At 55.5% G+C, this 20,344-nt stretch overlaps 2 protein-coding genes across 3 annotated transcripts; both read left to right on the top strand.

Annotated features, from left to right (window-relative positions):
- The first annotated feature begins 3,123 nt into the window (after positions 1–3,123).
- Positions 3,124–4,850, top strand: MYMX (myomixer, myoblast fusion factor). 2 transcript variants are annotated; one of them, XM_021676077.2, is made up of 2 exons: positions 3,124–3,175; positions 3,984–4,850. In XM_021676077.2, the coding sequence occupies exon 2, from the start codon at positions 4,006–4,008 to the stop codon at positions 4,258–4,260; it is 255 nt and encodes an 84-aa protein (XP_021531752.2). In that variant the 5' UTR covers positions 3,124–3,175; positions 3,984–4,005; the 3' UTR covers positions 4,261–4,850. The 2 variants fall into 2 exon arrangements, with proteins under 2 accessions (XP_021531752.2, XP_021531753.2); XM_021676078.2 differs by lacking the exon at positions 3,124–3,175 and adding an exon at positions 3,797–3,868.
- A 999-nt stretch (positions 4,851–5,849) lies between these two features.
- SLC29A1 (solute carrier family 29 member 1 (Augustine blood group)) lies at positions 5,850–19,603 on the top strand. The gene is given in 15 exon segments (XM_021676064.2): positions 5,850–5,960; positions 7,753–7,852; positions 13,067–13,102; positions 13,104–13,147; positions 15,196–15,277; positions 15,394–15,596; positions 15,712–15,851; positions 16,152–16,286; positions 16,373–16,470; positions 16,616–16,694; positions 17,182–17,279; positions 17,511–17,619; positions 17,856–17,941; positions 18,318–18,517; positions 18,911–19,603. Coding segments are annotated over 15 exon segments (1,608 nt in total). The 5' UTR covers positions 5,850–5,874; the 3' UTR covers positions 19,023–19,603.
- Positions 19,604–20,344: the final 741 nt, after the last annotated feature.

Below are 20,344 nucleotides of genomic sequence, written 5' to 3'. Positions count from 1 at the left end.
GCAACACTGCAGACTAAGGCAGCAGAGCCCCTAGTCCAACTGACAGGCAAAAGATCTGTGTCGGTATACCTTATTCATCCGCCATGCAAGATGGGGTTTGCTGGTCAGACCCTGGCAAGTGGTGACCCTGATGTGACAGAACACCAGTTAGGTGGCTACTGCAATCATTCTGGCAATGAGAAATGAGAAATGAGATGATGGATGCTCAGATGAGGGAAGTCATGGTGGTATCAGTGACAAGTGATGAGATTCTGAAGATTTTGAAAGTAAAACCACCAGAATTGGCTAATGTAGGTAGTGATCTATAATAGGAAGAGAAGAGTCAAGAATAGCCTCTAGGGCTGGGCACAGTGGCTCAAGCCTGTAATCCCAGCACTTTGGGAGGCCGAGGCGGGTGGATCACGAGATCAAGAGATCAAGACCATCCTGGGCAACATGGTGAAACCCCGTCTCTACTAATACAAAAAATTAGCTGGGCATAGTGGCGCGTGCCTGTAATCCCAGCTACTCAGGAGGCTGAGGCAGGAGAATTGCCTGAACCCAGGAGGCGGAGGTTGTGGTGAGCAGAGATCGCGCCATTGCACTCCAGCCTGGGTAATAAAAGCGAAACTGTCTCAAAAAAAAAACAAAAAAAAAAACCAATAACCTCTAAGATTTTGGCCAAAGTAACTAGAAAGATATAAATTGTCACTTATAGATGGGAAAGCATAGGGAAGGAGCAGGTCTAGAGGAAGATCAGGCCATTTATACACTGTGAGGCTTTAGGTGAGTTGCTTAACCACCCTGAACCTCAGTTTCCTTATTTGTACAATGGTTATAATAATTGCTCCCCTGCAGGGTGATGGTGAGAATTTTTTTTTTTTTTTTTGAGACGGAGTCTCACTGTGTTGTCCAGGCTGGAGTGCAGCAGTGCAATCTTGGCTCACAGTCACCTTTATCTTGTGAGTTTAAGCAGTTCTTCTGCCTCAGCCTCCTGAATAGCTGGGACTACAGGCGCACACCACCACGCCTGGCTAATTTTTGTATTTTTAGTAGAGATGGGGTTTCATCATGTTGGCCAGGCTGGTCTTGAACTCCTGACCTCAAATGATCTGCCTGCCTCAGTCTCCCAAAGTGCTGAGATTACAAGTATGAGCCACTGTGTCTGGCTAGTGGTGAGAACTGAGTGAGATCCTGAACTCAGAAGCTTGGCATATGTGTGTACCCAAAGTACATGTCACCCACAGCCCTAGGATAGCACATGGTCATCATACCTCCTCAGGAAGCAACTGGAAGGAAAGGAAGACTCTGCCTATGTCTATATTTTCTTGCTCCTCTCCTCTGCTTCCTTTGGATAGAAGTGGAACAGGCCTTATAAGTTTTCTTTCTTTAAGGTCTGACATGCTGATGGAGACGATGATACTAATGGCAGCTGGTGGTGGGGATGATGACAAATGCTCATATTCCCAAGGCTTTGAGGTATACAAAACACTTCATGGGCAGTATCTCATCTGATCTACTTAATTTATGAAGTAGAAGAATGAGGTAGGTATTTAAAAAACAAAATAGGCTGAGCACAGTGGCTCATGCCTGTAATCCCAACACTTTGGGAGGTAAAGGTGGGAGGATCTCTTGAGCCCAGGAGTTCGAGACCAGCTTGGGCAACACATTGAGACCCCTGTCTCTACAAGATAATTTTTTAAAAGAAACCGGGTTTGGTGGCACCTGCCTGTGGTCCCAGCTACTCGGGAGACTAAGGTGGATCACTTGATCCTGTGAGGTTGAGGCTGCACTGAGACATGATCATGCCATGGCACTCCAGCCTGAGTGACAGAATGAGACCTTGTCTCAAAAAAATATATAAATAAAATAAATAAAAATAAAAAACAGGCCGGGTGCGATGGCTCACACCTGTAATACCAGCACTTTGGGAGGCTGAGGCAGATGGATCACCTGAAGTCAGGAGTTTGAGAGCAGCCTGACCAACATAGTAAAACGCCATCTCTACTAAAAATACAAAAATTGCCGGTCGTGGTGGTGGATGCCTGTAATCCCAGCTACTCTGGAGGCTGAGGCAGGAGAATTGTTTGAACCTGGGAGGTGGAGGTTGCAGTGAGCCAAGATCACACCACTTCACTCCAGCCTGGGCAACAGAGTGAGACTTGGTCTCAAAAAATAAATAAAAAAATAACATAAAGCCCAGGCTATAAACCCAGAGAGATATACCCAGCTATCTCACAGAATCTCATTTAATCTGAGGTGGGGGGAAGCAGGTGGAGAAGAGGATCTTGAAGTAGGCATCCCTCTTCCTTTCCCTGAGGGGGAATGCCGCCGAGCTATGTCCAGCTGGGAGAGACTGTGCGTCTACTTTTCTTCCCCAGGAGAGGGCCCACAGAGGCCCGCTGGGGTCCTAGTCTTCTACTGTGAGCATGTCTGGTGTTCAGGAGTCTGTTCGGGCTGCAGACTCACTGCTTCTGAGGTTTAGGCAAATGGGTTTCATATATTGTCCTGTTCCAGTTACTCCTTCCAGTTACTGCCAGTTACTGAAGGTACAGCGGAGAGGACTGGAGCCCAGAAGAGTCAACATGCTTAAAGAAACACAATTAGAAAGTGCAGTCTAGGCAGAGTGTGCTGGCTCAGGCCTGTAATCCCAGCACTTTGGGAGGCCAAGTGGATCACTTGAGCTCAGGAGTTCCAGACTAGCCTGACCAACATGGTAAAACCCCCTCTCTACTAAAAATACAAAAAAAGATAGCCGGGCGTGGTAGCACATGCCTGTGATCCCAGTTACTTGGGAGGCTGAGGTAGGAGAATCGCTTGACCCCGGGAGACAGAGGTTGCAGTGAGCCGAGATTGCGCCATTGCACTCTAGCCTGGGCAACAAGAGCAAAACTCTGTCTTAAAAAAAGAAAAAAAGGAAGGAAGTGTAGTCTGGGTTCCAACTCAGAGGAAAATCCTGCATATGTTCCCTGCCCTCTCCTCCTTCTAGACTAGAAGAGGCGGCCAGCCAGCTGCCCGCTCTCCTCAATATGCCAGGTGCCAGAACACAGCTGTCTCTTCATTGTTCCCCCACCCAGGCAGGCTGTAATTGGTGGGGATGAGCTGGGCGGGGCTACCCCCATGTTGAATCCAGTGGGGCTATCTCTATTCCAGGCAAATCCAGCCAGAGACTGATTCTGAGCAGCAGTTCTGCCCGGTGAGAGCTGCCACGGATCGGTGGGGATAGGGGACCGGGAGGTCAGGGAGTGTCAGGTCGGGGTGGATTAGGCTCCTCCCATGCCAAAAATAATTAGAATTCCCTGGAGAAGGCCGGGTGCGGTGGCTCAGGCCTGTGATCCCAGCACTTTGGGAGGCCAAGGTGGGTGAATTACCTGAGGTCAGGAGTTCAAGACCAGCCTTGCCAACATGGTAAAACCCCCGTCTCTACTAAACATACAAAAATTGGCCAGGCATGGTGGGGGGGTGTGCCTGTAGTCCCAGATACTCGGGAGGCCAAGGCAGGACAATCGCTTGAGCCTGGGAGGCAGAGGTTGCAGTGAGCCGAGACTGCATCATTGCTCTCCAGCCTGGGTGACAGAGCGAGACTCCGTCCCAAAAAAAAAAAAAAAAAAAAAAAAGAATTGCCTGGAGACCTCCTGCTAGACTGAGGGAGAAGGGTTAGGGAATACCAGGGGGATGGAGGTTGTGCCGCAGGAGGGGGTGACTAGAAGAAGGGAGGGGCCCGGGAGCCGTAGGAATGCCTGGAAGCTGGGAATGGCAAGCCGTAGGTTTTGGTTCACTCTTGCCTTGGTTCACTCTCCTCGTCTATGGTGTGGTGAAAACCTTCCTGCCCCAACTACTTTGCCAAGAGAAAGGGCTCCGTGAAAGCGAAATTGACCTCTGTATTAAGGTCAGGAGCACAAAGGTGTAAACTGAAGGGAGGGGGAACTCCTGCTCACCCCCTGTCCTTGCCAGGTGAGATGGAAGCAGGACACACAAGCCTAAAGCCTGTGTTGTCTCCCCAGGCACTGACTCACTGACCCTGCCATGCCGGCGTCGCTGCTCCCGCTGCTGCTGCGATTGCTGCTGTCCCGCCTACTGCTGCCTGCTGCCCGCCTGGCCCGCCAGTACCTCCTGCCCCTGCTGCGCCGATTGGCCCGGCGCCTGGGCTCCCAGGACACGAGAGAGGCTTTGCTGGGCTGTCTGCTGTTCATTCTCAGCCAGCGACACTCACCGGATGCTGGGGAGGCCTCGAGAGTGGACCGCCTGGAGAGGAGGGAGAGGTTAGGCCCCCAAAAGTGAGGCTACAAGTCCTGACAGCAGCTGTACCCCTCAAAATACTTTATTTTGGAGTAGGATAATCCTGGCACCAGCACTGACCAAAGGCTGCCGGGTGGAAAGAAGATATAGTAAGGGCTGTGCATGAGAGGGATCTGCCACAGACATGCCTCTCCACTCCCAACAGAAATGTCTTTCTGGAAGAATGCCTTGCATCTAGCAGAAAACTGACCGTTGCCCCTCTCCTCCAGCAGTTCTTCCCAAAGACCACTCCTAATCACCTCTGCCCTCAGATGGGAGGGGAAATAACACCCACCTACCCTGCCCTCCCTGCAAATGAGAATGTCAAGGTTCCCAATGCTTAACTGAGGGACAAGTGACAATTTAGCAGAGAGGCAAGGTTTGAATCCAGACTGTCTTCCAGACTCAGGACCTACCTTAAAAGAATATCTGGGTTCCCTGTGGAGGCAGATCTGCCTGCAAAGCCCAGCACTCAGCAAGTGCTCAATAAATATTTGATTTGAATTCTTTCTATGCCTTTGAAAGTCTAATCACCCAGACTGTGGCTCTGCAAAAGTTTAACCTGGCCTGGCACCTGGTGGGGGTGGGGGAGAGGAGAGACGGACAATCGTATAAAGCTTTATTTTGCCACCTATTCTATTGTGGTCTCAGTCCTCACAGCCTGGAAGTTGTTTCCCCTTAGTTCGGTCAGTGTGTCACACTGTGACCCAGAAATGGCTCAAGTGTATCTAAGAGGAAGTTTGGCTGGCTAGCTCACAGTAGGGAAGAAAATGCCCTCCAGGGAGTTTGAGGATTTCTCAGCTAGTAGTGGTGGGAACAGGGTGATCCGTTTGCTAAGAGACTGGGTGGGAGGCCACCCAGGGAGGCAGTGCAGAAATGCATGCCCTTGAGGGTCACCCCACCCTAGAAGTGACTAGGGGTGTGTGAATGACCTTACGAACTGACTTCATTATGTCCTCTTCCCCAGTGGGAGGCCCTTCAGGGGTCAAATAAGAGTTAGACATATTTGCATCCCAGCCTCCGGATAATTTGTTTATTGTTCCTAAGCAATAATCCTCCCTCCCTGGGTGAGTGTTGGGCTCTATCTAGGTCCCGAGGAGGACAGTGAGGAGCACAGGACCCAGTCAGGATCCTCGTCCCCTCCCCACACCCGTCAGAAGCCTGGGTTGGGGAAGAAGTGAGCCCGGAGCTGTGCACCCCACCCCCAGCCCTGCGGGGCTTCCTGCCAGCCTCACGCCGTCCCTCCCCACCCCTCCCCATCGGCTTCCTTCGGGAGCCCTCAAAGCCACTGCACTTGCTCCCGGGTCTCAGGAAGGCGACCTAGGGGGAGAGGCAGGGAGAAGGGGGTCCGAGGCCCTCGGCCCCTAACCCCGTCTCTTTCCGAAGCCTCGGGTGCCCAAAGGAGCCGGCCGCGCGTCCAAGCCCGACGGGCCCCTCCCACTGAATCGGCTCCGGTCTCCCGGCCCCTGAGCCGCTAGGGCTGGAAGGAGCCGGCTGCGGAGCGCCGAGGGGGCGCTGGGGTCGCCTGTGGCGGCCTCTCTTCCGCCCGGCGGTACGCACCGGTCAGGTCCGGCGCGCGCTGCGCCCTCCAGCCGTGGGTATGGCCCCAGCCTCGAGATGAGGAGGGAGAGAACCAGGCGTCCCCGGGCCTGGGAATTTCCGTCCCCCGCCAAGTCCGGATGCCGGCTCCAAAGTCTCAGCAGGTGCGTGGGGCGGGGCGGCGGGGAGTCCTGGCTAGGTGGAGTGGGGGCGAGGTCTGCGCTGTTCTCACGCTGCCCTTTGGGACGGGCGGCTGGTAGGGGAACCTGCTGGGCTATGGCGTCTCAGTGGAGTCGGAATCTTTGGTTTCTGGATGCGGGGCTACTTTTCTGGGACTTCGAAGGCCGTATTAGATGACTGCCTCCCCAAACTCCCCAACCCCTTACAGATGACCCGGGAACATAGGGTAGGGAGAAGAGGTCTGGAAAATTAAGCTAGAAGACCAGCCCAGATCTAGCTGAACAAACAATTAAGTCTTTCTGAACCTCGATCCAGTACCCACCCTGTGAACACACCTGTCTTTACTTAGAATTTTAATGTTTTATTCATCATGGAGTCTTAAAAAAATAAAAAAAGAGTCTTGCTCTGTTGCTCAGGCTGGAGGGCAGTTGCGCGATCACAGCTCACTGCAGCCTCGACATCACGGACCCAAGCCATCCTCCAGCGATCCTCTCACCTCAGCCTCCCAAAGTGCCGGGACCACATGTGTGCGTCAACATGTTCAGCCAATTTTTTTTTTTTGGAAGAGACAGTCTCCCTATGTTGCCCCCGCGAGTCTTGAACTCCTAAGCTCAAGTGATTCTTCCACCTCGGCCTCCCAAAGTGCTGGGATGACAGATGTGAGCCTTGATTTGTAGACATTGCATTAAAACTTATCTTGGTCGGCCGGGCGCGGTGGTTCACGCCTGTCATCCCAGCACTTTGGGAGGCCGAGGTGGGTGGATCACGAGGTCAAGAGATCAAGACCATCCTGGTCAACATGGTGAAACCCCGTCTCTACTAAAAATACAAAAAATTATCTGGGCATGGTGGCGCGTGCCTGTAATCCCAGCTACTCAGGAGGCTGAGGCAGGAGAATTGCCTGAACCCAGGAGGTGGAGGTTGCGGTGAGCCAAGATCGTGCCATTGCACTCCAGCCTGGGTAACAAGAGCGAAACTCTGTCTCAAAAAAAAAAAAAAAAAAAAACTTATCTTGGTCACAGTAATATTTATGGCAGGACAATTGACAGTAATATATATATATATATATATATATATATATTTTTTTTTTTTGAGACAAGGTTTCACTCTGTTGCCCATACTGGAGTGCACTGGCAGAATGATGGCTCACTGCAGCCTGAACCTCCCGGGCTCTGGTGATCCTCCCACTTCAGCCTCTGGAGTAGCTGGGACAACAGGCACGAACCACCATGTCTGGCTAATTTACTTTAATTTTTTTGTAGAGATGGGGGTCTCACTATATTGCCCAGTCTGGTCTTGAACTCCTGAGCTCAAGCGATCCTCCCATCTCGACCTCCTAAAGTGCTGAGATTTCAGGCATGAGCCACCACTCCTGGCCTAAAATTTATCTTGATTAATGAGTTTTTTGGCTCCCTATTACATTTTACATCTCTGGCAAGTGCCTCACTGGCCTCTACCCAGACCCAGCCCTGTCACAAGACCATGGAGATAAAGTCACAAAAACAACTGAGAACATAGTCATAAGCCATGAGCTGGTTACCAACCCCCAGGCCAAGCAAACACACCTACAGCAAACACAGATGGCTTGTTGGTGACAGCTGAGAGGACACAGGCCTGGGGAGAGAGAGGACTGTGTGTGAGGTGGTAAGGCATGCTTGGGGCCTGCCAAGTAGGGGAGGGAGTCTGGGGCGAGCCACAGTCCCATATAGGGTGGTGGATAAGGTGGAGAGTAGGGGTGCAGCAGGACCAACCCTTCCCACTCCACCCTTTCAACAGGGACCTGAGGGAGCTCAGGGAGGGAGAGAGGCCCGAAGACCAGGCAGAGAGTGAAGAGATCTGGCAAGGCCTGGCTAGAAAAATTCCAGGCAAGGCCTTTGTGAGTTAGGGCTCCTGGGGCTGTCCAGCAGGGGGCCCCGGCACCCAGCAACCTCCACTGCTTGGGAGGTGGCTACAGAGGGGTGTGGGTGCTGGCTAGGAGCCCAGTAGGGTGCATGCCAGATGGACTTCTCTCCAACAATAACAGCACTGGCTGTTGCCATCAGCCAAGCCGACAGGGACCCAGTGTGGGTGGGGAGAGGAACAGCCTTCCCTAGTCTGGCCTGGGACCCTCACCACTTCCCTCCAGTTTTCTTCCACCCCCAATCCCCTTGGTACACAATTGCGGCCACTGGCCCCCAGCCTGGTCATGCCTGGCAGATCTTCTGACCACTAGGCCTGCCACCCCCACAGACTCAGAAACCAGGAAAGGAAGGTGGGGAGCGAGGAAGGGGTCAAAGCAGAGGGGAGAGGAGGGCTAGGAGAGGAAGAGAGAGAGACTGGACAAACATGAGGGCAGGAATTCAGGGGCTGTGGACAGACATGAAGCCACTCAAGTCATGGGGCAGTGCCTAGAAAAATACCACTGAGACTCATCTTCCTGCCCTCTGATTAGGGCTGGCAGGAATGGGGGGATATAGGGGAGGGTTGGGAAGGAATATGTGTCATCTCTGTGGGGCATGGAAACAGAAGGCTAGGGACACCCATTCTGGAGTAGCTTGGGGAGAGCCACTGACCCTAAGTAGAAAAGCTACCTCTCTCCTTAGGGTCCTGTTTCTCTGGGGACAGGGTAGGACGACCTTATCCTTATGATGTGACTACTGCTAGTTGTTAATCAGTGTCTGTGGCTTCTCTAGGAAACAAGCCCTTCCGGTTAGTGGGCTTGGGGTGGACAGCGTGGGTTGGATTTTCTCCTCAGGACCTTTCCAGCCTTTGGATCATCCTCCAGCACTGAGTGGTGCTGGAAGGGCAGGGAGTGCCCCCCCACCCCACGCCATTTACTGCCCAACCAAGAAAAGGGCCTCCTTCCGCCTCCCTTGGAGAAATGCGCTGGACCACCCCTCAGCATGCCCACCCCTTCCACGTACTAGTGAAGCACATGCTCAGCAACCCTTCTGCCTCTCAGGAGTATCTCCGACTGGGACAGTAGGATTCACTCAGTATGTAAGGCTGTTCCTGGCTTTTTCTCTTCCCATCTCCAGTTGTGCCTCGGTTTTCCAAAATGCTGGATTAAGAAAGGGTGAATTATGAGGGGGCTGCAGGGCTGTGCCCCATCCCCCTCTGCGCAAACACAAGCACAAGGCAGAGCCACACACCCCCTCCAAGTCAAAGTTGTGGGTGGTGTGGTGTTTGCACGTCTGTGGCTGGGACTGGATGTGTCAGGGATGGGAAAACCCGTCATGCTGGTCACAGAACAGGGGAGGTGGGGACAGAAGCAGTTTTGAAGGAAAAGAAGAGGAGGGGGCCTGAAAGAAAGAAGGTGGAGTCGAAAGGGAGCGCGCTGGGAGGAAAAAGGTGCATCGTGGAGGGAGCGCGGTGTGGGCGGGGCTTGGGGAGGGATAGCGGAACATCTGAGGTGGAGTGGGCCACGGGGAGCGTCGGAACCGGTCTGAGTAGCGGGTGTGTAGATGTAACAGTCCCGAGATAGATTATCATGGGAGTTTGCGCAGGTCCCCAATGTGGGGCTGTACCCTCCAGCCCTATGTGCCCCACACGATGGACAACTTTGGTATGGCAGGGCCCAGAGAAGTCCTATCTACTGAAATAACACAACTACGCGGCCCTGCGGGCGCAGGGGCTCGGGGTGGGGTCGCAGAGGGCGAGGAGGCGCCGCGGGGTGGCAGGGGCGGGCAGGGGGCGGGGCCGCGGACGCGCGGATGTCGCGGAGGTGGCGGCAGGCGCGGGTTGGGGCGGGCCTAGCGGAGGGCGGGTTTGAATGCGCCCCAGCGGGCGCGGGAAGCTGCAGGGAGAGCGCAGATCTCAGCGCGGGAGCATTGCTTCTCCGGCAGGTGCTGCTCGGGGCCGGGGTCTGGGGACGGCAGGGGCGTGATGCCGCTGCTCGCCTGCCACGAGGGCCGGGAGGCCAGGCGTTATCCGCGGCTCGTAGGAGGGACGCCGGTGGGGGCCCAGGGTGAAGCGTGCGGAGCCGCGCAGCACGTGGCGCGCACGGGCCGGGGAGCCGGAGGACCCTGCGGGGACCAGGACCCAAGCGGGGCAGAGTGGCCTGTCTCCTGGGCCTAAAACAGGCTGCCGTCATGGTGACCTCCGCACGGGGCAGGCGAGTGGACGGGTGATCCTGAGCTATCTGATCGGTGTCAGGGAGGGGCCGCCTGCTGACTGAGCTGGCGGAGGGGGATGGGGATGGGGATGGAGGCTCGCGAGCTAAGATGCGGGGCTGTGTCTTTAACCCCGGGCTTTTACTGGCCAAACTCGTGTCCCTGGCGTCTCCTTCCTGGGCGCGTCCTCATTTACTGATTTACCGTGAGAGTAAATGAGAGGGCGAAGACACATACACCTCGGCTTTGCTTTCCAGGAGAGAGCACTTGTGGGTCAAGGCTGGCTCCAACCCTGCCCTCACACCTCTAGAAGTCTCTCTCCAGCTCGGTCGTCCTTTTGCCTGCTCCTCTCGGTAGCCTACTCCTCTCCAGACCCTCCAACTTTCCTTCTGCTTGTGTAAGCTCCCCATGCCAGAATGTGTGTGATGGGATGAGGCTGAGGTGCCTGACAGTCAAGTCGGGCTGGGAATGAGCCTGGTCTCCACCTAATTTTTCCCTTTAGTTCCCCCCACCTCCCAGTCTTCAGGCCTAGCTAAGAAGCAGCTGTTACACCTCTCTCTCCATCCCCAAAAGAGCCTAGAATAACTTGAACGTTGAATTTAGATCCTTGCTCCTCCACTCTTGAGCTCTGTGACCTCAGGCAAGTGACTCAACCTCTCTGAACCTCAGCTGGCCCCATCTGTTTAGTGCTAATACTGCCTTATGTGTGGTTGTGAGGAAAAGATGAGAGACCTGCAGGAAGTGGCTGGACCCGTATGAGATCCTGGGAGTGGCAGGAGAGGTGCTGGGAGTCGGGCAGGGAGGTACTCAGTTTGGTGGCTGCTTTCACCTCAGCAGGCCAAAGCATGGCTGGAGGGACACCAGATGTTCTGAGCTGGTGTCAGGTCCCTGGTTGCCGCTGACCAAAGGCAGACAAGAGCAAAACACGAAGGCTGGCCAGCTGAATGTTAGGATACGGGTAGGAGGAGAGGGCTGCCCGTGGAGTTGAATTGTGCCCAAGACTGGGATGGGGGCTCCTGAGAACAGAAAGAGCAGGGATGTTGCTGGGGGAGAGGGCAGAAATACATACTTCTTCTCTAAGAAAACTGGCCTAAGCCAGTTTTACCCAGGAGAAAGGGAGCTAATCCCCCGCCCCAGTCCCCCATCTGGTTTGAAGCTGCACCCGGTCTTAACTGCCGGGAACCTTGCCTGTGGGGTGGGAGCGGAGTACAGGGCATGCGGGTATGAGGTAAGAACCTAGAGGAAGGGTCCCTCCTACCTAATAGAAAACCTGAGCCCTGAGCCTTTCCCCACCCCCACCCTAGTAATGACCTCTTGCCTCCATCCCTGTAGAAAATTTAAATGTGATTATTCACCACTCTGGTGCCTAGGACAGTGCCTGGCTGGCATGCAGAGGTCCTCAGTAAATATTTTTGAAGGGGTGATTGGAGGAATCCTTCTGCCTCCATCTGGAGGTGTGTGGGCCAAGGGGCCGAGGAATACCTCTGAGAGCTTGGAGTTTCTCCAGGGAGGGTGAGAGGAGCTCTGGGAAGGTGGGAAAGCCCATGAGGGTTTCAGGGCGCCCAGCTGCCTCTGTTTGTCTGAGTGGAGCCTGGAGCATGGCTGCACCTGCAAGAGAGCTCCCCTGCTGAGACTCCCTGTTCTCTTATCTCCTGAGCTACAGGGGTGGCTTTTTATCTCCTGGGTGTGCTTCTGCTTCTTTGCTTGCAAGGCTTCTCAGAATGGGGCCCTGTGAAGCCTGAGGGATTCTCTCCTGATACGCCCTGTGCCACCTTTTTCATTCTGGATCCGCACCCAGGAGCCCATGGACAAGACCCGCTGCCTGATCGTAAACTAGGAGCACCTCCTAGGGACTTCCCAGGCCCAATCTGCTCCGACCCTTCTGCTGGCCAGTCTGGACACCCGGTGAGTTCCCAGAAAGGGAGGAAAGGGAAGCTGTCCTTACACCCAAAACAGCAAGGCCTGGGCCAGCTGGGCCTGAGTGTGGGGGATGTGCCAGCACACATCTGCCTGGCTTCCCATGCCAGCCAATGGGAAAGCTGGTTAATCTGGTGCCAGGGGGTCTCCCCCTACACAAATGAGGAGCAGGAGAGGGACACTGAGGGAGAAGGATAGGAGCTTTGGGATTCACCCCTCTAATCTTCTTTTCAAGGTCACTTTCAGCAAGGGTAAGAGGACAGGAGCCTGTGACCGAGAGGAACTAAGGGGGTACTAGGTGACCCTGGGGTCAGGACTTAGGGGATGGAGAGGGGCCCAGCTAGGCTGTGGGAAGGGCTGTTCCCCCACATCCATTATGAAATATTTTCCTGGAAAACCAGCCAGCAACTAGGAAGCCCCTGGGCAGTGGCTGGAAAGGAAGGTTAAGGTGCCACCAGCAGAGAGGCTGGAATCTGGGGTGCCTCCAGGAGAGGACAGCCCCACTCTAGCCATGAATCCAGGGCCTTCCAGGGAGGGTGGAGAGACCAGACTTGCGGAGAGGGACCCGGGGAGCCTCTGGCTTGGCCTCAGTCATCGGCACTGTTGTGGCTGCTGCAGCTCTGCCTGCTGTGTCCTTCCTCCTCCTCCCCCGACCTCTTTGCTCTGTCTCCTCCATTCCTTTCCCTCCTTCCTTTGTCATCACTGTCCCTGACCCCTCTCGTCCTCTTCCCTGCCTTCTTTGACTGTCTTTCCCTCCCTCCCATCATCCTTCCTCCTCCTTCCCTCCTGCTCTCCACCCTCCTGTTTCCCAGCTTATAAACTGCTTCGCCTGCTGGATAAAAATAGCGGTGGCAGCGGCCAGGCCGGGAGCCAGGTAGAGCCTGAGCAGGCAGAGGGGCCACGCAGGACTGGCCTGCTGAGCCAGGAGGCTGGGTGGGGGTCAAGTTGAGTGGTTCAGAGGGGTTCCTGGTGGACTCTGCGGCTGGCCTGTTCTGTCAGCCCTGCCCCCTCTCACCCTAAGAGCCTGAGGAGGCCTGTGGCAGGGCAAAGACAGGGCCTCACACTGTTCCTGTCCCCAGCAGGCCCCTGAGGGAGGGAGCTGTCAGCCAGACAAAACCCGAGAACATCATCGCCATGACAACCAGTCACCAGCCTCAGGACAGGTAAGAGGTAGGGGGCTGGGCTGTGGATCCAGGGAATGGGTTTTCAGGAGCTGGGTGCAGTGTCCTTTGAAATTGAGGGTTGCCACTGCTGGCTGCCCTTCCAGCCAGGTAGCTATGAGTCAGGTCTGCATCAGGGCTGGGGACCCCGTGTGCCTTGGCTGGGTCCTGGCGGGGGTGTCTTCAGGGAGGGCAGGGTGGGTGGGCAGCAGTCCCTCCCTGGCCTGTCAGTGTTTCCACTGTTGCTCTCCAGCCAGTCAGCGGCTTCCGGCTCCTCCCGCCACCACTGTGGGGAGATACTTGGCTGTGCCCCTCCTTTCAGCTCACTTCTGGCAGAACTGCCCTGGGGCCTCTGCCTTAGATGACCTGGCCCGCCCTGGTTCTTGGTCTGATCTTCCTCTCAATTCCCCACCTCTGGAGCTTGTGAACTCCCAATCAAGTTAGACTTGCAGTTATGATTGTGAATATGTGTTTTGAAAGAAGAGGCTGTAGCTTAATTCAATTTCTCAAAGGGATCTGGGACCCAAGAAGGCTGAAGGAGGTGATGCCTGAGATCCCAAACTCCTTCCAAGTGTCAGGCTCTGTCCTTCCCTCCAGCTCAGGCCCCTGAAACCTATCACGTCTGCCCTACCCACCCCATCTCCCTCCCGTGCCAATGGCTCTGAAACTAGGCCACTTGTTCCTGTGGGGGCCTTGAGCATGTAGCTTCATCTCTCTGGGACCATTTTCCCACCTGTAAAATGGAGCTAAGAGTATCCACATCTCAGGAAGTGGATCTAGAAGTGACGGAATTTAAGGAGGCACGGCAGTGAGTACAGGCCCCAGGGTGCTCCCATGCCTCTGTCCTCCATTCCCAGGCTGCCTGCTCACTCTGTCCTCACCTCCGCTCTCCTGCCGACCGTTCCCTGAAGCCCTCGCCGTCTCCATTTGCCTCGTCGCACAGCTCGCTTATCTCCCAGTGCCACCCCCACCCCGATCCTCTGTCCTGTATGACTTTAGGAGTTTTTCCTTCCACTCTGGGGCTCCGAACCAAGCCTTTAGCTTCTCCAAGGGAAGCGTGTATGTGAGGGGGTTGGAGGGCTGCAGTTGGCATTAACCCAGACTGTTCACGTGGGGGGTTCACCACACCGTCCCTGTGTGAGGCCTGCCAGCGGTCCAGGCTCCTGCAGTCTGGCCAGGCCTGCCTTCTCACTGCCTTGGGCTTTATCCCTGCCATCGCTGAAGAGAGTTGGTGTTGGCTCTAGGGAGGGTATGCAAACCCATCTGGATATCTCCATGGGCCCACTGGGTTTGCTCAACTTTCAGGCAAGGCCTACCTGGGAGAAGCTGGCCTGACCTGGAAGGGCCTTGAGGTGTAGGGCTTGGGGCATTGCCCTGGTCAAAGACAGGCAGCCCTTATTTACACCCTGAGGCCCAGATGACCTCCAGTGGCCCCATACCTCCTGGCCTGGCCTGAGTGATGTGAACTACAAAGTTCTGTTTGGCCAGGGAGAAAGCAGCTCTAATGCCCTCGCTTCACAGCTGCCCTGAGGCACCCCGCCCGCCTGTCCCCCTAGGTCCAGAATAGTATGGGAGTTTCTCGACCTCAGAATCCTCTTTAGGGAGTCACACAGTCCCTGACCAGACAGCATAATTATTTCCAGCCTGCCTGATGGGGGTGGAAGACGCTTGCTGTTTGCTTTCTCACTCATCCGCCTGCCCCAGCCCTTTAGCAGGAGTTCCAAAACCATCTCCAGATGTGTGGGTCACCCTGGTTCCCACCCTGCAGGGTCCCCCGAGCCTTCCAGGGATGAGAACCATGGTCCTGTCAGCCATTCCATTCAGTCCTTGTGACCTTAGCCCCCTCCCCACCCCGAATTCCAATGGACCATGTGCCCTTTTCTCTCCACCCCACCCACACCCATAAAAGGACACATGCACATGGACGTAAACACAGGTGCCCTGTGCCCCGGGACCTAGAGAGACTGACAACAGACGGGGTTCCCTGGGGCTCATCGTGGAGGGGGGCAGGGTAGTGTGTCACTTGGCCCCTCTCTCCTCCTCCATTGCAGATACAAAGCTGTCTGGCTTATCTTCTTCATGCTTGGTCTGGGAACGCTGCTCCCATGGAATTTTTTCATGACAGCCACTCAGGTGAGACCAGAGGGACTGGGATCCAGGGGGCATGTCCACTGTGCCTGCAAGACCTGACTCTGTGCCCATAGGCACAGGCAGAGAGATTTCAACATGCCTCTCTGCAACCCCTGCAGTATTTCACAAGCCGCCTGGACATGCCCCAGAATGTGTCCTTGGTCACTGCTGAACTGAGCAAGGACGCCCAGGCATCAGCTGCCCCCGCAGCACCCTTGCCTGAGCGGAACTCTCTCAGTGCCATCTTCAACAATGTCATGACCCTGTGTGCCATGCTACCTCTGCTTCTCTTCACCTGCCTCAACTCCTTCCTGCACCAGAGGTGAGTGCCAACCCCCTCCCCAGCCCCCAGCCTGACCCTCACTGCATCCTGCAGCCCCTTGGCTGACCCCTAGCCTTGCCCACTTGTCTCTGCCACCCTTGGCCTCTCCCGGCAGGATCCCCCAGTCCGTACGGATCCTGGGCAGCCTGGTGGCCATCCTGCTGGTGTTCCTGATCACTGCCATCCTGGTGAAGGTGCAGCTGGATCCTCTGCCCTTCTTTGTCATCACCATGATCAAGATCATGCTTATTAATTGTAAGCTGGGCTGCGAGGGGGCCTATGGGAGGAGGCCTGCCCACCTACCCCCATTCTTCTTTCAGACCCACTGTTAGCCAGAGAGGAGCCCACCCCTCTACCTGGAGGGAGTAGATGCTGTGAGCAGTTGGGATTCAGAGGCCTGAGTGGGCCTGGATCAGGTCTGGGAGGGAGCAGAGAGAGGGGCAGCTTAGCCTCAAGACTCACTGGGAGTAAAGTAGGAATGACAAGGACCTGTCTTCCTGGGCACCCCAATCGCCAGCCCTAGCTCTCCTGCTCATGCCCACCCTGTTTCCCCAGCATTTGGTGCCATCCTGCAGGGCAGCCTGTTTGGTCTGGCTGGCCTCCTGCCTGCCAGCTACACAGCCCCCATCATGAGTGGCCAGGGCCTAGCAGGCTTCTTCGCCTCCGTGGCCATGATCTGTGCTATTGCCAGTAAGTCCTGCTGTCCACCTGCCCAGTGCCCTGGTGTGGTGGGGAGAAGGGATGGGGCCTGTCTCTGATCACTGATACCATCCCAGGTGGCTCAGAGCTATCAGAAAGTGCCTTCGGTTACTTTATCACAGCCTGCGTGGTCATCGTTTTGAACATCATCTGTTACCTGGGCCTGCCCCGCCTGGTGAGCAAATGGAGGGAGCTGGGGTTTGGGGTATAGGGGTCTGGGGTTCCAGACCAAGGGTGTTCTGAGGCCAAAACCTGGGGGAGGCTAGGATTCTGGAGATTCTGCCTCTGAATCCACCTCCCCCGTCTTCCTTACTTGATAGGAATTCTACCGCTACTACCAGCAGCTCAAGCTCGAAGGGCCCGGGGAGCAGGAGACCAAGTTGGACCTCATCAGCAAAGGTCCGAAGAGCCTGAGGAAGCTGGGGTGGAGGATGGTATACCGAGAGGGGGCAGCATGAGCAAAGAGGACAAGGATGAGTGCACTGTGTTAGCTGGCAGTCCTGAGCCAGAGGAGGACCGAGGGACTGGGGTGGGGAGAGGGGGACAATAGGAAATAAGGGCCAGCAAAGATAAAATGGGGACAGATGCTGGATACCTTGAATGCCCAAGGTGTTTGGACTCAAGGCAGTGGGAAGCGATTTCAGATTCTTGAGCAAGGAATAACATGACCTGAGCCTCCTGGGAGAGGCCAGGCCCCTGGGGCTTGAGCTGTAAGGATTTGGAGGCGAGGTCTGGGTTAGGATTAGGGTTAGGGTATGGCTGGGACTGGTTAAGGAGGCGTCTACCTCCAAGTAATCCCAGTCCCTTTGGGGAATGTTCGTGTTGTCTCCTGTTGCTCTGTCCTCCCCACAACTTGAAGAGTCTTCCACAACCTGTCACCCTGCAGGAGAGGAGCCAAGAGCAGGCAAAGAGGAGTCTGGAGTTTCAGTCTCCCACTCTCAGGCCACCAGTGAAAGCCACTCTATCAAAGCCATCCTGAAAAAGGTTCGTGGGGCAGGTTCTCCTACTCTCTACTCCTGTCCTGTGTCTCTCCTTTTGCTCCCTCCGCCTGCCACCCATCTCCTCCCTTTCTGACCTGAGAGTGGTCACTCCTGGATTCTTTTGTGTGTGCGTGTGTGCCCGTACACAAGTGCCAGCGGTGGGGATTCCTGGTTCTTTAAAGCACAGCCACCATGAAGACACAGGGGCCTGGGTGACTCTACCCCTTCTATCTAGATTTCAGTCCTGGCTTTCTCTGTCTGCTTCATCTTCACTATCACCATTGGGATGTTTCCAGCCGTGGCTGTTGAGGTCAAGTCCAGCATTGCAGGCACCAGCGCCTGGGGTGAGGATGCCACAGGTTCCCAGAGTGGGAACAGACAGGATCTTGAGCTGGGCTAGAAGTGGGGAAGAGAGGGAGCCTGGGTCACCTTCTCCCCATTTCCTGGGTTCATTTGCCCTTCCCTGGGCTGGAAGCATCTTCTCCATTTTATTGGTGGGGAAGCTGAGGCCCAGTGAAGGTTAGGCTTGTTATACCTGCCTCTTTGAGCCTGATAACCACCCATTCATCTTCTCTTCCAGAACATTACTTCATTCCTGTGTCCTGTTTCTTGACTTTCAATATGTTTGACTGGTTGGGCCGGAGCCTCACGGCTGTATTCATGTGGGTAAGTGGAGGAAGAGGGCCACAGGCCCCTGGGGGAAGTCAGAGTCCAGCCTCAGACCCAGAGAGGAAACCCAAGAAAGTCTAGTGGTAAGGGGACCATTTATTTTAGTTGAGGCATAATGTATGTAGAGTTAAGTACAAGTCTTAAGTGCACAACTTAATGAATATGTATATATGCATACCTGCCCAGATCGAGATGTAGAATATTTCTAGCACTCTAGAAGCCTCCACTGTGCCCCTTTCAAGCAGTAACCCCCTAAGAAGAACCAGGCTTTGAGGTTTCAGTTCTGGTCCAGAGGGGCCCCAGATGGCTCCCTGGGGGCCTGGCTGTGCCCTGGGGTGGCGGCCTGGGCTGAGGCCCTGCCTGGTGCCCACAGCCTGGGAAGGACAGCCGCTGGCTGCCAAGCCTGGTGCTGGCCCGGCTGGTGTTTGTGCCGCTGCTGCTGCTGTGCAACATCAAGCCCCGCCGCTACCTGACTGTGGTCTTCGAGCACGATGCCTGGTTCATCTTCTTCATGGCTGCCTTTGCCTTCTCCAACGGCTACCTCGCCAGCCTCTGCATGTGCTTTGGGCCCAAGTGAGTGGGGCTGGGCAAGGGACTTGGTGGCATCAGACAGGATCTAGAGTTCCAGTAGGGGACACTCAGTAGAGGGAGGGCAAAAGGAGAGTCCTTGCTCCCAGAGCTGAGAGGAGGGATGGCTCACAGGCTGAAAACATAGTGATGGTAGTAGAGGGGGTGCCCAGGCTTACTTGGGTGGAGGTGGAGGAGAGGGGCTTGCAGAAGACAACCCCACCATACATATTCCCTCAAGGAGGAAAAGCCAGGTTGGGGCTAGGCAGCTAGGAGGGGTTGATCAGCTGAATGAGGTCCCACAGTCAAGTCGCCCCACCCCACCCCTCCTTCCACCCAGAGGCTCTGGGCTTGGGTACAGCCATTCTGAGGTAGCCTTGCCCTTCCTTCCTCCCTCAGGAAAGTAAAGCCAGCTGAGGCGGAGACTGCAGGAACCATCATGGCCTTCTTCCTGTGTCTGGGCCTGGCCCTGGGGGCCGTCTTCTCCTTCCTGTTCCGGGCAATTGTGTGACCAAGGATGGACAGAAGGACTGCTTGCCTCCCTGCCTCCTGCCCCTTCCTTCTGCCAGGGGTGGGCCCAAGTGGTCTGGAGGTTTTTTTCTTCTAGCTGACTTCTGCTTTCCACAGCTTGTGCTGGGCCCGGATGTCCAGGCCCTGGGGACAGTGGGACGGACAGTCGGGACATTGCGGGCTTGGGGCTCAGAGTCAAGGGATGGGGTGCAGCCTCGGCATCTGCTTCAGTTTCTCCACACTTGGCTCTGACTGACCCTGTGCAGGCCAGCGGAGGCTCTTGGGCTCGGAGAACACGTGTTTGTGTGTGTGTCTGTGTCTGTGTCCGTGTCTGTCAGACTATCTGTCTGTCCCAGGGGTGGCTAAAAGCTGGGTCTGGCCATTGTATGGTCCAATCTGAGATGCCCCCTCCCTCCTTTCTGCCCCATGTTCTCTCCATGTCCCCCTCCTAGCTCCCCATGCCCAGTTCCTACCCATCATGCACCCTGTACAGTTGCTATGTTACTGCCTTTTTAAAATATTTGACAGTTATCAGGTGCCTTCAGAGGCTCTCTGATTAAGTAAACCTTTTTTGTTTTTTTCTCCATGGCTCCCTGTGTTCTCCATCCATGGCTTCATGCCCTGGGAGGGTAGAGGGCTGGCAGCCTGAATCTGGGAGATGAGCATGACCCAGCTGGGCCCTGACCAGGACTGGGCCTGGGTCCAAGGGGAAGGTAGGGGTAGTCCTCCTGGCCTCAAAGGGGCTGCAATGCCCCCTACTGGGGCCACAGGGGAGGGACAGGCCTGGAACCAGGATACCAAGACTGTTAGCCAACACAACAGGTTTTTCTTTGCTGCTTGATTCATTCTTTCAGAGGACGGGAGGATGGAGATAGCACCCCATCTTTCCTTTGTCTTCATTGCCACCCCCTCCACTCTGTCCCCAGCCCCAGGAATGAACTCTACAAAACTGGCCAGCTACTGGCTGCACTCCCATGCCACCAGGCAGGAAGAGACTGAGGCCTGAGGGTTCTCCCCTACCTGGCACCCAGCCCTCACACCAAAGCTCAGCCTGCCAGACTTCCTGGGGAACAAGGGGCCTGTGTGTCTGCATGGTGAAACCAACCCTCCCCTTCTCAACCCAAACTCTGGCCTAGGGAGGGGTGGGTCGATGTGGAACTATGGGAGTGTCTCAGTGGAGGGGCCCTACCAGTGGGACCCCCATCTCAAGAATGACCTCCTGACTGGAAGTGGGACCCAAGCTCTGGCCACAGTGCAACACCCCCATAATCCATACCCACCCCTACCCTCCCACGTGTCTCAGACTCCTCCCAGAAAGCAGAA

The sequence above is a fragment of the Aotus nancymaae genome, unplaced genomic scaffold (genome assembly GCF_030222135.1).
Source record: "Aotus nancymaae isolate 86718 unplaced genomic scaffold, 86718_ANA_hifiasm-v0.15.2.pri h1tg000040l, whole genome shotgun sequence".
NCBI lineage: Eukaryota > Metazoa > Chordata > Mammalia > Primates > Aotidae > Aotus > Aotus nancymaae.
The sequence above is the reverse complement of the archived record's forward strand: the minus strand, read 5'-3'. Positions and strand labels throughout refer to the sequence as shown.